Genomic DNA, 17,711 nt, shown 5'->3' with positions numbered 1-17,711 from the left:
TAAAACGACGTTGTAATCAACAAAATATTTTTATTAATAACACAATAGGTAAATATTAATATTCTAATTAAAATCTGAAAGGAAATAATATTGGAATCAAATTAAAATTAACAAATAACTAAAATAAAACATAGATTAGGTACATAAACTTAATAAAATTGTAAATAATAGTAGGTATTTAAAATTAATTGTAATCAAATAATCCAAAAATTAACAAATTGCAACAAATAATATTGTGGTTAGAAAAAGAAATACTGTTGGATATGGTTCATTTGAGCCATGCAAGAAACATTTATTAGGTTGACTTATCCCAAAATATAAGCACCAATCTCAAATTAAAATGTTCATCATTAAATCAGGTACAGATTTGGCTTAGGAAAAAACAAACAAACAAATGATATGACCATTGACACATACATGTTGATATGATATGTTATTAAAATATTATCTGATGTTAATGATGAATTTTTCATTTTTTAATATCATTATGTACATTAAAACCAAACGTTACTTCAATTATTATTAAACATGAAAATTAACACATATATTACGAAGAACCCGTATTTTAAACTCCAATATATTTATATCTGTGAGTAAAAATTAAAAACATTAAAAACGTATGAACATTTAGTATTTTAAATGAAACACATAAATGAAGATTATATTAATATTCATATTTGAGCTTATTAAAATATATTTTTACACAAAGAAATATAAAAGGATCATTTTAAATGTTGTAACAACTTTCCAGACTTGTAGAAATGAACCACAATCATAATTTGGTAGATATAGATCATTTTTCATTCGTTATAATATGGTTATTATTTTTTTTGTGATATAATTACATCATTATACTATGATCTTAGTTTGGTTAATAAGAGTCCCACAACCTTTAAAGAAAAAAATATATAAATAGGAAACACTTTCCCACAAGTTTTGAAACCATTTCTTACACAATTAAGAATGATATTGTAACTTAAGTTTAGTATAATAAATATCACTTGAAGCTAGCAGAGAATGCTTGTTGAGTAGGCATTAGTACATCGTTAGAATCAAAAAACGCATTCTGTTTTCCACCTAAAATAAATAATATATTAAACAAATAACATACTAATCTGAATAATGACTGATACTTATTTGCCAACATTAACTGATGAAATATTTAAGAAATTTTACTGATTTCAAAACAATAATTTGTTTATGATTAATAGATATTTACAATGTAATTAATTTTGACATAAATTTAACTCAACATTTTAACTAAATAGTATTTGATCAAATGTAATTGAAAGCATGTTAGTTGTATTTACCAAGACTATTGTTGTTATTAGCCATTTGGTTCATAGACATTGAAATTGAATTTGGCGATTTACTACCGGGTGATAATAAATTATCCAAGTCTATATTTAGGCCCTTTACTCCACTCCATGTGCTGCCCAGCTACAAAATAAAAATTGTCATGAAATACATGATTAATTTACTTTGCTAACCAAACCTTAAAATCTAGGAAAAATATTTTGTTCATTATTCTTAAATGAACTTCAATAAAACAAATATGCATAGAATTGCATTTAGTAAGGTTTTATTATTTTATCATAAAAATGACACAGATAATTGAGTCATTATTTTCAAAATTGATTTTTAAATAGAACCCCTCTAGATTTTATAAGTTAATTTAATACTTTTTTAAATTACCTGTAATTTATTTAAGGTTCCAGAAGATTGATTTTCTGTGTTACTATTCTGAGCAAATGTTACCGGTTGAATCATTTGATTCAATGGCAAGGAAGACCCTGCAAATTGTAAAGGTCTTGTTTATACACAAAATAATACAAAGGAATATATAAATAAATAATGCAAAATGAGATACAAAAGAAATTATCAATTTTAATTCATATTAAATTAAAAACAAACATAATATTTTTTTCTTTAATAAGAATGCACATAATTTTTATGGAATTGAAATATTATTATCATTATGAAAACATATTTTGATCACCAACAACATTTCTATAAAGTAACAGAACTTGAACTGCAAATTTTCTTGCTTCTTGATTTACTTCATTATCAACTTTATTTATTACTCCTTCAGATGTGACAACGTTTTCCAACCACATTACAAATTCAATTAATGAGCTTCCCAAGTCAATTAATCTAAATTTAGGCACAGACAACAAAACAGCTGCTAGGCAGCCCATAACGGCAATTCGTATTTTTACATCTTTGTGGAATCTTAACGACCATGTCCATTCTAAAAGCTCTACACCCATACGGGTTGCATGCATAGAATTAATCGCACAGCATAATATAACTGATAGTGAATTTAATAGATGTACTCCAAGAATGTCTAACTGTTTAGTATTGTCAATTTGTTGGGAAACAATTGGTTCGATTAAATTTCCACGAATGAGAGGGAAGAAAAACGCATCAGCTACAGATACAAAACGATTACTTTGAGATTTTATAGGTTTTCTAGGATTGGAAATTATTCTGGTCTTTAGCTGAACTCTTTTTTTGATAACATCTTCCCAATACTTTGAAGTATTCACTTCTGCAATTGGTTCTTCTTGTTTCTCTTCAACCTTTTGAAAGCCTGATAATTCTTTAGCAGAACCAGTTAATACATTTAGTATTAAAATGCGATGAGAAACTGCATATTTGCCAATAGATTCATAAAAAAGGTGACAAAGGTGTTTGGCACAATCGTAGGGAAAAACAGTAACTACGGCGATAGCAGATTGATATCTTAGGCTCTCGAAATTCTCCATGTAAAATTGTTGATCCATACCGATTAATAATGTCAACAGTTCAATGGCAAATGAAACATCATCATTAGGTAACTGTGATTTAATTAGACTTTCGGATGCCTCTAAACAGCCAAGCCATACCTTGCAATCTTTTTGTTCATTGAAACCATCAATAAGATCGCGTATATACTTAGGTCTATTTTTTACATCAATTTCAACATCATTAGATAAATCATAAGGCTCAAATTCATCATCATCGCTGTCTAAAATGTTTTCAATTGTATTTTCCGTGTTCTTCACTACCTTGTTATGAAATGTAGTTATTGCATTGGTACATCCAGTTTTGATAATATCAGAATCTTCAAAAAAGTTACTTAACATTTCGAACGCATCATTAAATTCTAATTTATTACGGTTTACACAATTTTTTAATTCGTTCAATGATTTTACTATCAATTTAGATTCATCCTGTAATTTGTCATACTCAAAATTTAAAGTAGGTGCGCCTTCTTTTTCACTGCGCTTTACAATACCAATAATAATCTCTGCTACTATCATTCCTATGGTACGAACTTTTTCTTCTGAACTCTCCAGATGAATTGGAACACCTTCAAAGAGTTTAATCTCAACATCTCTTTTAAACTCGTCATCCAATATTATATTTGATAGACATGCAGAACCAATAATAATGAGTTTTGATAAGTAGTAATGTTGTTCAAAAGGTGTATGAATCAAAGCACTTTTATCTCCCCAAATTTGAACAAGTTCTAAGATTATGGTACTTAATATATCAGAATTAGAATTTTTTTGAACTAAGTATAAGTAATTCATTAGATTTAATGCTATTTTGTCATCTTCATGATAATTAAGAAATATCATTTTTTTGCACAAAGTGTAATTCCAGTTGGGTACATCACTTACTGCATTTGCAATAAGATTATGTAACGAATCAGATGTTGATAATTTACGACAAAACAAATAACCAAGTCTATCAATTGCTCGTCGATCAACTTCTGTAAGAATACTTCTTATAACAACTGCATAATTATCATCTAAACACCAACATTCTAAAATTTTCAAAGAAGTAGAAAAATCATTTTGAAGGTAAGAAGCAATAGTTTTGCCTAACATTATTGAAAGTGGCTTTGTATTAGGTTTCATGTTTTCTAAAGTATAAAATTGGCTCAATTGGTCGATGACAAACAATATATGATACATTATTCTATTGGAAAATTCTACAGGCGTAAACAATTTAGGTATATTCTTCCCAACTTTGTTAGCTAGTCTATGTGGTAATGACAATAAAAATTCTATAACTACCGTAAAACGATTATGGTTAGAATTTAAAGTTTCAGTAATCAATGATGATTTTATTAAATCGCTTGTTAATATGGAGCTGATTAATTCAATGGCATAATCAGTTCTAAGAGATAATGCATTTGAAGTGACATAGTTCAATAAAATGTGTAGTGATGTGTCGAGCATTTCTAAAGTACCGCCATCAGGGGCAAATATTGGTGTAATCAAATCGACATAATCAACAAAATTTGTTTGTTCTAAAATTATTTCAAGTACTTGGCTGTATACTTTGATAACTTGAGAATAGTTTGGGTAACAATCAAGTTTTGTAAATTTTTGTGGAGTCATTGGGCCTGGCAAATATTCAATAAATTCTTGCAAAAATCTTTTAATATTTGAATCTGAACGTTGATGAATGGATTCTAGAAGTGTCTTCAACATCATTCCAATTACTGAAAAGTTATAACAAAAAAATCCAGTTTTCTAACCTTATCTGTATAAATTATAAAAGAAACCAATTTCTACTAAAATTATAAAATGTAATTCAACTGTTCTAATATAATTCATTAGTTGAAATAGCTAAAAATTCTGTTAACGATAATAGATGATAGACATATTACCTGTGTTATCTAAAGCATCAAAGTTCAAATCTAACAAGTTACGGCTTGTTCCATTTGTAGATGACTGTGGTAACGATGTTAGGAGATCAGAATTAGAAATAATTTTTTGGTTAGCTAAAACAACATAAATGTTTCATTTTATTCAACAGATATTGTATAATAGAAAAAAAACTTACATAAATTAGTTGAACTGCTGTTTAAAGACATAGACTGAGTAAATGCTGAACTAAAATCAGCAAATTCATCATTGTTGGTACTGAAACAAGGAAAAAAATTATATTTTATAAAAATTGTATGTTATAAAACAGAATCAGAATGCTTAAGAGGACGTTACACAGACATTTGTTGTCTCCATTTAACAAGTGCGTAACATAGCAAATTGTATGCTCAGCACATCACGTCTAGTTTTGCTACTTTAAAAACTAGAGTGATTCACCTTTTATAAAATTTATAGGTAAGAATATTATCCAGGGTAGTGGTTTTTAAATTTTTATTAACTTTTACTTCAATAATTTATACGGCACTTGACCTTTTTTTTTGCACTAAATAATATGATGAACAAAATCGTTTTGAATTATAATTATATACATGTAATTAGAATTTTGTGCTTGATGGGCTAACAAATTTGTATGAAGTATATTTTTATAATTTTATTCTTGGACGAATTGTTAACATTTTTCAGAAGACCGCTGCACACAGTTTGAAAACCACTGATGTCAGTCATCACAAAGGCTTTTTATTATATTTTAATTTTAAAGTGTTGTGAGTATTTTAAATTTCTAAATTGTTTGTACATCTTAAAATACTCATAACTCGCTTCAAAATTAAAATATAATAAAAAGCGTATGAAATGCCTTGGATAATCTTAGCTCTACATTTTTTAAGAGGTCAATTCACTATAATTTATAAACTAACGGGGCTAAACGTTATCTGCTGAGCATACAATTTGAGATGGAGAGAATAAATGTCCCCTTAAATTACTAAGAAGTATGTATTTGCAAAATCTTTTTTAGTTATCTAAGAATAATTTAAGAAGGATACAAATGTCAATTTTTTCATAACAATATGTTTAATGCGGTTTCGCTACTTAAGTGATATAATTTCCAAGCCCAGTTTATAAATTATAAATATAAAATTACCTTTTATTTTCTACTACAGTGTCATTATTAGGAGCAGGACTAAAAACTGCATTAAAATCTCCAAAATCATTTGATTGATTATTGCTGTTGCCTACAATATTTAACAAATCAACAGAGCTGGTCTCCGTATCTAAAGGATTATTGGTAGATACTGGAGAGTTGATCACAGTTTGTGTCTTGCCATAATGTGCTGCTGCACCCAAATCAATGCGTTTAATAGGTGTTCTATGTTTGGCAGGACTTTGAATTTTGGTAGGTGACAAACTACGATCTTTATATGCTTCTGCAGAAGGTTTACGTGGCAAATCAAGTTCTGGTTCTGAATCCACTATATCATTTTCATCACTATAAAAACAGCACACAAATATGAATTATTGATTAACGATTTATTTTTAAATAAAAACTTATCAGTCACCAAAATATTATAATTTAAGAAAATAATTAGATATGTTATACTATTCAGGTTAATGAGGAACCTCAAATCTTTTACACAGGGGCTTGACTTTACAATATTGTAGCTGTCTAGGTTGGGGGACAGACAGCTTGACCATCACCCCAAAAAAATTGTTCCTTCTTAACACAAATTAAGCATATATAGATATATGTTTACCTGTTATTAGGTGATTCTTCAAAACCTAGTGTACTACTTTTTTTGTCACTAAATTCATTACTGTCCTTTTTCCATCTAGGTGCATCATCCCACTTCTCAACTCCTAATTAATAAAATAATCACTGTTAAAATTAGTTAACAACTGATTAAATATCACATTACCTGCTCCTTTGTAGCCCATGGCTTCACTGGACAGTCCAATATATTTGTCTTTGTTTTTTTTTGCTTTTTTTCTTTCTTCTCGCAACTTATCATCATCTTGTACAAAATCAATCAGTTCCCTCACTTTATGCCTATAAATAATAAATTGCAACATATTTAAATCTTATTTTGTGTATGTAATTTAAATTGTACGACAACAATTATACCTTATATTGATTCCTTGGTCTTTACCAAATTCATCAACAAAAGAATAGTTTTCTAATCCTCTTAAATCATAAATATGTTCACGTGCTGATGTAACCACTCTTTCAGATCCGTTTTTAACTAAATAATTTAATAATAATAGGCTCTGCAAAAAATTATTATAGATATTTTAATTAATTATAAATTATTATATGTTATAAATAAATAATATATTATTTTGATAAATACTAAATAACTCAAATTAAATATTAACATGATAAACATTTATATCGTTTTACAATTAATATAAGATCAATGTTATACATGGTTTTAACTATACTTTGTACATATGTACAATTATATAAAAACAATCATAGATAATTATATTGAATACGCATAATTAATTTAATAATGAGTTTTTCCCGATAATGAAGTTAAAAAAGAGGTTAAATAATGTGATTATGTTATAACTAATTAAAAAGTGACTAACATTCATTAATTTCATTGCAATGAAAAGTTCAATAATATGATGAATGAAAAATTATGTAAAAATAGTAAAAATATATAAATGTTTTTAGTTAAGTACTTTACTATCTTATTTAATTTGATAGGTACATCCATAAATATTTATTATATTTTAATAACACTCACTTTATAAGTCCTTCGCCAGTTTTTCTTGTTCTCATGTAACATTCGTTTCCATAACATTCCCATAACTTCAGGGAAATGCTCAAACATAAATGTTGCTTGAGCTACTTCTTGCATTAGGTTACCTATAAATTTAAAATACATAAATAAGATTAAAATATCATATACACAGCCTAATCTAACCTAACGAAAATTATAGTATTGATTATTAGGTGATTTTAAAATTAAATCCAGCTTAAACATCAGATTTAAACTGAGAAACTAATTATATAGTACTAAATAAATTATGTAAATATAAGCAATTTAAAAAAATGACAGAAAAGAAAAATTTAATTTTCTGTAGAACAAATCCTTATTTACTAGCCATACAAATTGATCCAAACTCTTAACCGAGTCAAGTGAATAAAATGATTTAATTATGATTATCAATTTTAGATACTACCTATAGAATTATAAATGACATGAAAATTCTCAACAAATTCACGCAGAAACAAAATGTATAATGGAGAGGTATTTTACCTGTTGGACCCCAAGCTTCATCGTTGGTGGCTTCTCTGACTTTAGCTTCAATTTCTGTATAGTTGAGGACTACGTTGGTCCTATAAATACACAACGCACACGTTATTTCAATAATCACTAATAACAGCGGTAGCCCGTCAGTGGACGGGACCAAACGTGGGAGGCTATCGTCTGTGTTCAAAATGTTCAATACTCACACTTTGTCGGCGAGTTCTCGTACTTTCCACATATTACTGTCTTTGCGGAGAGTGTACCGATGACGCGGTTGCACCTGCAGAGATGGACTATTCGGGAGAGGAAACGAATTAACAAAAATCCTTCATCCGCTGCCAACTTCCCATAAGCGGCTACCGACACATCGCATCGCAGTCGTTGAATTATAATTGTTGACCGTACGTGACACACGCGAAGGTGTTCCTGCAGCGATGGCGGAGAGGGCGTCGTGCACAGCGTTAGTGTTGTAACAATAATAATATTATTATCAATTAAAAACCAGACGCGCGACACCGACGAATATGACGACGAGAGCGGACGGCGGCGGTGACGACGACGATGTTCCGCCCGGAGCCGTTGAAAAATCCACTCGCAGATCTTTCTCGGCCTATCGAGTTGACGACGGTCGACGATGGATTTAATATCGTTGCAACGGGTGGGCCACGACGTCAGTGCCTACCTGTACGGCACGAGTGGCCGGACTCTGGGCGGCGGCGGTGGAGAGAGGACGTACAAAAGACACAGTCCTTCGGAACGCTATCGGAACAACAACTCAACTCGCTGGCAGGTCGCCGTCGTAATCAGTAATCACTAATCACTGTATTGTTCAAGACTCAACTATTGGCCATTATACGCGCTCCTTGCCACTATAATATCAACTACTTCAATAAGTTTAAATAAGTTAAATAAGTTATATGATAATAATAATGAATGCGTATAAAATATATTGTGATATAATAGTTATTATTATTTTTGTGTTGTAGCGCGTGACGCCGCCGCCGACACTGGGCAGCGCTACGGTCGAGGAGTGGACGGAAAAAAATTCCCTCGCGATTTTCACCTTTAAAATCGAATGATGTCGTGGGCGGCAATTTTTTAATCCGTTATAGGACTTCCGGCGTCTTCCGCGTGATAATTTATTATAAGACGGTGTTCACTGTTCAAATATTAATACATATTATAATCATATTTATGTATGCGTGGAGACTGGAGGTACCTATTGACTAAATAGGTATATTATATATTGATAAATTGTACTAATTTCAGAGTCGTTTGCTCGTTATTGCAAATTAGAACGATGGCGACGCTCGCCGAGTTACTGCTGCGACATCGTACAGGTGTCACTGTTTCGGCCTGACACGTCGTATTATTATTAGGTATATAGTATCATGATATGTTTATTACGCCGCGGTCGCATTAACCGTGTATAATATTTTATGCATATAATATGTAACTTGTATTATAGGTAATAGTTGTGCGTACGGTATTACGAGTGTAAGGTCGACCGCGGATGTTGGGCGTCGATTGGGAGGGGGGTGACTTTCACTCAACATATTCCGTTACATTTAGATACAAATTACAGACCACAGTCCCAATTAATAGGTATGTGGCTTGTTCTTTGATGTAGTCGTCCACACACGATGTAAGCATATTACTGTAACCGCGGTTATCAATTGAAGTAGTAGCTGGCGCACAAAATATTCTGTGGCTGGCGGTGTCTGGACACCTTGCAGATAACCGCGTGGATACTGGACAGTGCTTAATAATGGACTATTAATGGCGAAACTGTGAAAGTATGACCGACCGACGAGTGACGGCGACTGCAGCGCCTGGCGACGACGAAGAGTACGTATTTAAGGCTGGGGAGGTGGTACCGTCGCCCCGGGTGTGAGAATTTTTTTTAGGAAATTACATAATATTTTCATAGTACCCTTAAATTTATATTGCAGGATAACAAGTGTATTACGAGACAAGGAAAATGTGTTCTTCAATGAAACAAACAATAATGGCCTATTATTACGATTTTTTTTGTATCCAAACAATTGCCGGTGATTTATTATTTTAAAGGGGGTAATAGAGATTAGGATAGTAGCGTCAAAGCTTTATCCAGAGCGTCAAAACTCTAAATTCGTTTGAGTTATTCCATAATAGATATAGTGTTATAAAAACGAATACAGCTAGCTGGTAATAAGTATACGATCACGGTGACAATAATTGAATAATATATTAGGTATAGTGTGGCCAATAGTCAATATAATATTATTATCACGTGCGGAACGAGTAAATGTACCTATGTTATTATAATATAATATTATTTAGTAGCGTCATCCGGTCCATAGTCGACGTTATTGTTTTTTTTTTCAAAAATGGTCGTGCAAAAACTCTCTAATATCATCCGGATTCCAGACTCCACGAGCGGGACAAACCGGACGTGCATCATGCCTATATACATAATATTCACATAATAATTAATAATAATATTAAATTATATATACATAGGTATAATATACATGTGATATTGTTATAATACAGGTGAAAAAATGATTTAACATTTTAACGTTGGTCATACGTTGATTGTCTGTTGAACTTACGTCAAAGCTTGGGTATAGTTATACATACATTTTACGTTTAAAATACGTATACGAGTACTTAACTTACGTATTTTCGTAAAAAAATTACGTTTATTTATTTATTAGACACGCCGATACACAGTGCAACTCAGTCACCTTTGTAGGCAATGTGTGAAAATTCGATTTGATACATGCTTTTACCTAATCTGCCCGATAACCAATGGCAACCATTTATCGACAAAAATTTTAAATCTCAAAATTCCTGTTTGAGTACCTCATCGGGTTGAACCTACCGGATCCAATTGTGAATTTAAACCATCCAAGCAAGTAAGGAACCACTCAAACACTCGCAAAAAATGTCATCAAAATCGGCCCAGCCGTTCTCAATTGATGAATTACATTATACATTTTTCACACCATTTTTATATATTTTTTATTTTTTATGTATTAGAATATTATATTGTTGGTACTTGATGGTATACGGGGTTTATGTCCAACCTTGACGATTTAGGATATTTTTGTTTTTACAGAATGCCTATATTATATATAGTACCTATCATTTGGACCAATGGCGCGTATATACGAATTATTTTCAATATGGCCAATTTATCAGTAGTCAAGCATAGCACGACTAACATAGCCATATAACATACAACATATAACTATACATTTTTTAGGAACCTGGGTGGTTATAATTATGACATATTATACAATGCAAATAAAAATTGCGCAATTTAATTTTATTATTATTATGTAAAATTAATTTGTTAATTTTTTTTTTTTTAAATATTGACAGTTTCATATATTATATATAAATATTTTAATGTTATCTTACTATGAATTTAACATCAGTCATCAAAGCAAGTCTTAACAATCTAACATTGCCTTGTTGATTCCTCAGAATCGATTTTAATCAACCGACTAAATTAATCATGGTGAAAAACTGTAAACAGTGTAGATATCCAAGTAATGCTTTAATTGAACCCGGAATTTCAGTATGGGCCCTGGGCACTGTGGCCGTAGTGGCGTGTAACATAGGGTCCAAGTGTTGCTCAGGCAACACCTTAAATATGAGGGGGGGTATTGATAAAAGAAAAATAGGACATTTTATAGGTCGGTATAACAATATTATGATGGGTAGGTCACCTAGAATTATTTGAGCAACATCAATTTTTTTTATGATACACGCCACTAGCTCTGGCCTAGGGGGCCTCCCCCTATATACGCCACTGATTTGGATACAAATGTGATACCCAACGGATAAACCTATTTACATATTACGTATATTAAACGATGCCATTCTGTACCAAGTATAAACGCCGCTTTGTATAATATAATATACTAGCTAGTAGCTGTCCAGGCCAAAGATTTGTATTTTTAATAAATATATTTGTACAAAATGTAAATACTATATTTCTTCTAATTATAATATGTAGGTAACGAATTGCAACCATTTAGATTGACAAAAAAAATTTCTTTTGTCGTATGCTAAAAAAAATAATGTATGATCTACCCTTTACCTATCTACAGCCTATATATGAGTTGAAAAATTAAGCTGTATATACCCTCCAATTTTCAAGTAATAATCTATTGAAATAACTTTTATTGAAAACGGTACAGTCATTTTTTGAGGTTATTAACTTCGGATAAACCAACATCCAATTTTAGTTCTACCTATAACCCGATTTCGCCCACCAAAAAATGAAAAAAAAAAATTAGATTATATAAGTGTATCTTGGTTTTGGTACCTATCTAGGTACCTCAGTTCACAGATAAATTTGGATAGCTTTGCGAACTATATCGACCAAGGTGAATAATGTATATTTGTTGTGGATTAGGTATAGGTTGGTATACATTTTTCATGTAAAGTATAACTTGGTATAAATCGAAAGTGGTTCAAACTACTCTTTAGACGTTCCAGATACCTCCTAGAACAATTTGAAATTTTCACAAAATCGGTCAAATAGTTTTTCAGAACCTATATAATAGCTACAAAAATACATTGAACTATCATATTTGTTTTAAGATATAATTTCTTTATTTGAAAGCATAAGCGTGCGACGATTTGATGGATGCTTTTACCTCATCTGCCAGAGTAACTAATGGCAAACATTTAAAATACTAATTATTTATCCTATAACCGATAGCAACCATTTATAAACAAAAATGTCCATCGTAAATCTCAAAATACCTGTTTGAGCACCTCTCCGGGTTGAACCAACTGGGTCTAATTGTGAATCTAAACCATTCAGGAACTCACTCAAAACACACAACATATGCCCAGTGGTTTAGGAGGAGTTCAATGACATACAGACAAACATTTATTTTTATATATATAGACATAGATTGTTATTATTTTCGGCCACCCAATTAATTTCACCAAAGAAAATTATTATACATTAAAACCTTCCCCGTGACTCGACCGATTTATTAGTGAAAACCGTATTAAAATAGTTATTTTTGATAAATGCTCGTACATACAAAAAAGGGGCAGTGTTTTTCTACTATATTATGCATGTTATATACATAAAAACCTTCCTTTTGAATCACTCCATCAATTAAAAAAAACCGCATCAAAATCCGTCGCGTAGTATTAAAGATCTAAGTATACAGATAGACAGCGGGATTTTGTTTAGATTAAGATTTATTATTATTTTTTTTTAATTTGAATATTTTCTATTCGTTTGTGTCCATAGCAACCATTAATCAACAACAATTTCTATCGCAAATCTCAAAATTCCTGTTTGAGCACCTCCAAGAGGTGTTTCACTTCTATGTTATGCATGTTATATACATAAAAACCTTTTTCTTGAATCACTCTATCAATTAAAAAAAACCGCATCAAAATCCGTTGCGTAGTTTTAAAGATCTAAGCATATACAGAGATAAAAGTGACTTTGTTTTATAATATGTTAAGATTTATAATAGTAGCCAGTAGGTGAATATGTATAAAATAACGTGTAATATGTTCGTTATTTATTTAGATATTTGTATATAATATAAAAAATATGAAACTTAATTTTTAACAATGTCACTCGATTCGACAGTTATGTCAAGGTCGCGAAGTGAAAGATAACAACAATGCTGTTATACCAATATTATTATTTGCGGCAAGAATGATAATTAAATAGAAAATTTAAGATTCGTGATGGATAAAACATACGATTGTGCTTGTCTAGTTGATTGCTGCGGTGCGACTATATTATATGCGGTATACGTGTGTGTGTACGGTGTACCTATAGTATAATATTATTATTTATTGTGTTCTAATAGACTTATGTTATTTTACTACACGCGTTCTACATTCGTTTTATATGTATGAAATAAAATAATAATAATGAAAGGTCACTGTCTCACCCAGTGATGTAGTCGTAATTTTTTTACTGAGTATACGTTTTAATGTGCTTGATATGTAAACGTGGGGGCTTCTCCCCCCCCCCCCCCAACCACTATATATACAACGCTATTACTAATGATATATTTATAATTACATACACTTTACTACTACCTTACCGCAATTGAGTCTCTATAGTTTACAATCATACTCCTAAAATATATGATTATACATTTAAATTGTTTATGATTACCTATGTTAATTTCTTAACCCCCCTATCCCCACTTCTTTTTAAGTCAAAAATCCTAAATATTTATTAATATTTATAGCCTTAAATGTATACTCGGTAGTATATAAATTAGGTATCACAACTTTAAATGATTAAAAATAAATGAAAACATCATTTTTTGTAGATCAATTGTTATATTTATGTAATTATTGTGTCACACAGTGTAGGTACATAAAATAATATTTTTTGACAAAATTATTTTCAGTAATGCATGTGACCGTGAATCTTAGCGTCGGCTATCGTTATCGCTATCGTTATCGGCTATCGTTAGACGTATAATATATATATATATATATATATATATATAATAAATAGTAATCCATGCAATGAAGTTAAAAATAGATGTGTAAAATGTAAAAATAATAACAGTTCCTAATGAACATGATAACAAGGAAATATGTTTGGTATTATTGATTATTCGTTAATACTATTTATATTATTGATTTATAGCAATACAGTATACCCGTATACATGCGTATCACAAATTATATTATAAGTATACGCATCAACCAAAAACTGGAGAAGTCGTTATACGCCGTATACCCGCGTATACGCCCCACTACACCACTGGTCTCACCGCAGTGGTCTGGAACGGCCACAACCTTCTACTAAATAGGTACCCGCATAGTACATGTACTTGTACATATTATATAAATGTATAATAACAATATAACATGGTATATAGGTAGGTACTTATACTTTATCCTCTTACAACAGGAGGTGGGGGGGGGGGGAGACGGTGACACACTGTATATAGTTTCGTAATAATTACACAAATAATAGGCATATATAATTAATATATAATACCTATTGGCTTATTACCTACGTTAGTTGTAAAAATAAAATCACCTTAATTACAGGCTACAAATTACAATGATTGTTTAATGGAACACGAATAATACGTACCTACTAAACTGCATAGGCGCATAGCCAATATGTATATTTACCTAATACCTATTGCATATTATATATTAAGCATTTAAGCGTGTACGGTATAGTGGTATACGTCATCATAATATTTAATATTATATGCTCTGAAGCTCCAGTATCATATAGGCGCAATTTCAACTTTTGACTTTGAGGGCTGAATATATTAATGGCAAGCAGACCATTGCAATATAGCATTTTAAAATTGTATGCCCTAGGTTTTTTTTGGGGGGGGGCTACGGCTGAGTTTAGGGGGCTTAGCCCCCCAATTTGAGCCTATGTCCAGTACAGGTACCGATAATTGCATTCAGAACCTATAATACTTGTATAAAAGTATAATATGTGATATATGATAAAACACTAAAGTGGTTTTCGATTTAAAACTTTAAAATGAACTGAATAAATGTACGTAATATCTGTATCACCATGACCTATAAATTCGGTGAATATTTTAAACAATTATTTCCATCAGAAATGTCTTAAATTCTACTTGTTTCAAGTATTAATTATTAATTATGCATGACATATGCATAGACTAAGTACAATATCTTTAAAATAAGTGAGTGCAAATAAATTATTATAAACTGATATTTTGTTATATAAGTATATAATTATTATAAGTATATTATATGGTTTTATTTGAATCCGATAAAGCCGATACACTAAGCAAAATAAATATACATAGATAATATATAATACACTACGGTTATACCTAAGGTGGGTAGTAGGTATCAATTTTATTTTTAATATTATGAGTACAGTATAATAATGAAACAAAATGTAAATACCTAAAAAAAAACATATTTTAAACGTATAAAATACCCATATAGGTCTCACGTATCATATATATTCGTCAGGCAATTTAAACGTATATAAATATATAATATATTACAATAAATTGTGATAGATATAAATATATAATATTCAACTTGCTTATATCTAGGTTATATAGGCACTATAAAATATGTTATATTAATATATTATTATTATCTGTAGTACACTGTATACACCTCGCAATAATTATTGTTGAATGTATCAACATTCAACTACAAAGCGGTTTTACGTAGGGAGTAGGGACACCGTAGTACCGTACACGCGTCTCTTAAGTACTACAGATTAGATATTATTCATTAATGGCAATGCCATTAAGGAAATAAGGCATGGAACACATTGCACGTGTAGACCGTGTAATAATAATATATAATAGGTACTTATTTAAAACTTCTTATGAAAATATGATTTTACCAACTCCAACGTGATGTGAATTATCTAGTCGAAATTACAAATGCCGCAGTGTAAGTAAGCATAATTCGACGAATTCTCATGTGTCATATTTATTAGTAGTTTCAATAGTCCCTTAACGTATGCATTTATACACACTAATTCACTAATATACATATAGACTATAGAGTATATACATATTATACATTTTATAATGTACGTACGCCGTATTATATATTATACCTATAGTATTATAAGTTATTACTTGCGTTCAATATCAACCACCTGTAATGTCTAAGAATGTATTATGTTTATGATGTATCCAATGCGAATAAGAGTGTAATGTGTAGATGAAGAATATTTGTATAATATTATGTACCTAGACATATTTTACCTGCAGTCAGCCTAGTTATCAGGTTGTATATATTAAAGTAAACCTAAATACCTAATATGGAAACAAAACAAATACTAAAATGCCTTAATATATTATATAAGAATATAAGAATATCAGATGACTGAAATAGTATAATATATACAAATAAATAAATTTATATTATAATTTAAAAGCTCTACTCTAAACGGAAAACTGAATAGATGCGGAACATTGGGCAGCGCCACCGCCGAAGAGTGGACAGAAAAAATATAGCAATATTAGGTATGATTTGCTTAAAATTCTTTAAATAATTGATTTTGTATTTTAGTTGAGAACATTTTGAAATCGCTTGTTTAATTTTTTGATTTATACTCTCAAGTCGGGTTTTTGTTGGATTTTTTAAAACAATAAAGCATCATGTACATAACTGAAACCTAAGCCTAACCTGACATTTTCATTAACATAATATAATATAGTACAATCACTAAAATTTAACACAGAGGCATACATTTTGATTGCAATATATTTAACTATACCAGTTATACTATAGAATAGACTATTCTGAATAGTCCATCTTAAATCATGATCATTGATCAAGCCTAATGCATTTAGTATTATTATTAATAATTATTGTGGTAAAAACCTTAGATACTCTGTAAAAGCAAAAAAATAAATATACTATGGTACTTACCTATTTAATATTCTTGTATTTTGTGTTCTGGGTCAATAGTGAATACCTACTCAATATAGCATAAGCCATAACCTACCTATAAACTAGTTTATAAAAATATAATATATTCAGTTCAATCTACTATAATACACTACAATATTACAATAACAAATAGTCGTTGTACAAATAGTACCTAGATGGGATAAGTAAACACTAAACAATCTATAACATACATACCAAGCAGGTGGATTATTTATTAAATCTACTTGATACATAATATACAAATGTGGTATTCCAAACCATAGAGTAACTACCGTATAGGGTCTATATACAAACATACATTACAAACTACTGCAGTGTCTCCTCTGGCCGGGCTCGGTATGTTTCGCAGTTTTCAAGTATCTCG

The 17,711-nt window shown here is 30.3% G+C and overlaps 1 protein-coding gene across 1 annotated transcript; it reads right to left on the bottom strand.

The window, feature by feature from the left end:
* Window positions 1-1,862: 1,862 nt before the first annotated feature.
* LOC132951926 (telomere length regulation protein TEL2 homolog) lies at window positions 1,863-8,932 on the bottom strand. Its single transcript, XM_061023992.1, has 10 exons — window positions 8,125-8,932; window positions 7,928-8,007; window positions 7,412-7,533; window positions 6,784-6,926; window positions 6,578-6,708; window positions 6,416-6,518; window positions 5,806-6,150; window positions 4,843-4,922; window positions 4,667-4,780; window positions 1,863-4,498 (listed from the first exon to the last, which is right to left on the bottom strand). Exons 1-10 carry the CDS (start codon window positions 8,154-8,156, stop codon window positions 1,977-1,979), a joined length of 3,672 nt encoding a protein of 1,223 aa, XP_060879975.1. The 5' UTR covers window positions 8,157-8,932; the 3' UTR covers window positions 1,863-1,976.
* Window positions 8,933-17,711: the final 8,779 nt, after the last annotated feature.

Source organism: Metopolophium dirhodum, chromosome 9, assembly GCF_019925205.1.
Source record: "Metopolophium dirhodum isolate CAU chromosome 9, ASM1992520v1, whole genome shotgun sequence".
Lineage (NCBI taxonomy): Eukaryota > Metazoa > Arthropoda > Insecta > Hemiptera > Aphididae > Metopolophium > Metopolophium dirhodum.
This window is presented reverse-complemented; position numbering and strand designations above follow the sequence as displayed.

Bases quoted from the DNA above. Each gene is read 5' to 3' on its own strand.
- LOC132951926 (XM_061023992.1), bottom strand. From the start codon at position 8,156: ATGTGGAAAGTACGAGAACTCGCCGACAAAGT. The intron at 7,534-7,927 runs GTAAAATACCTC...TTAAATTTATAG, and splicing joins TGAAGCTTGGGGTCCAACAG to GTAACCTAATGCAAGAAGTA. The intron at 6,519-6,577 runs GTAATGTGATAT...TTTATTAATTAG, and splicing joins CATGGGCTACAAAGGAGCAG to GAGTTGAGAAGTGGGATGAT.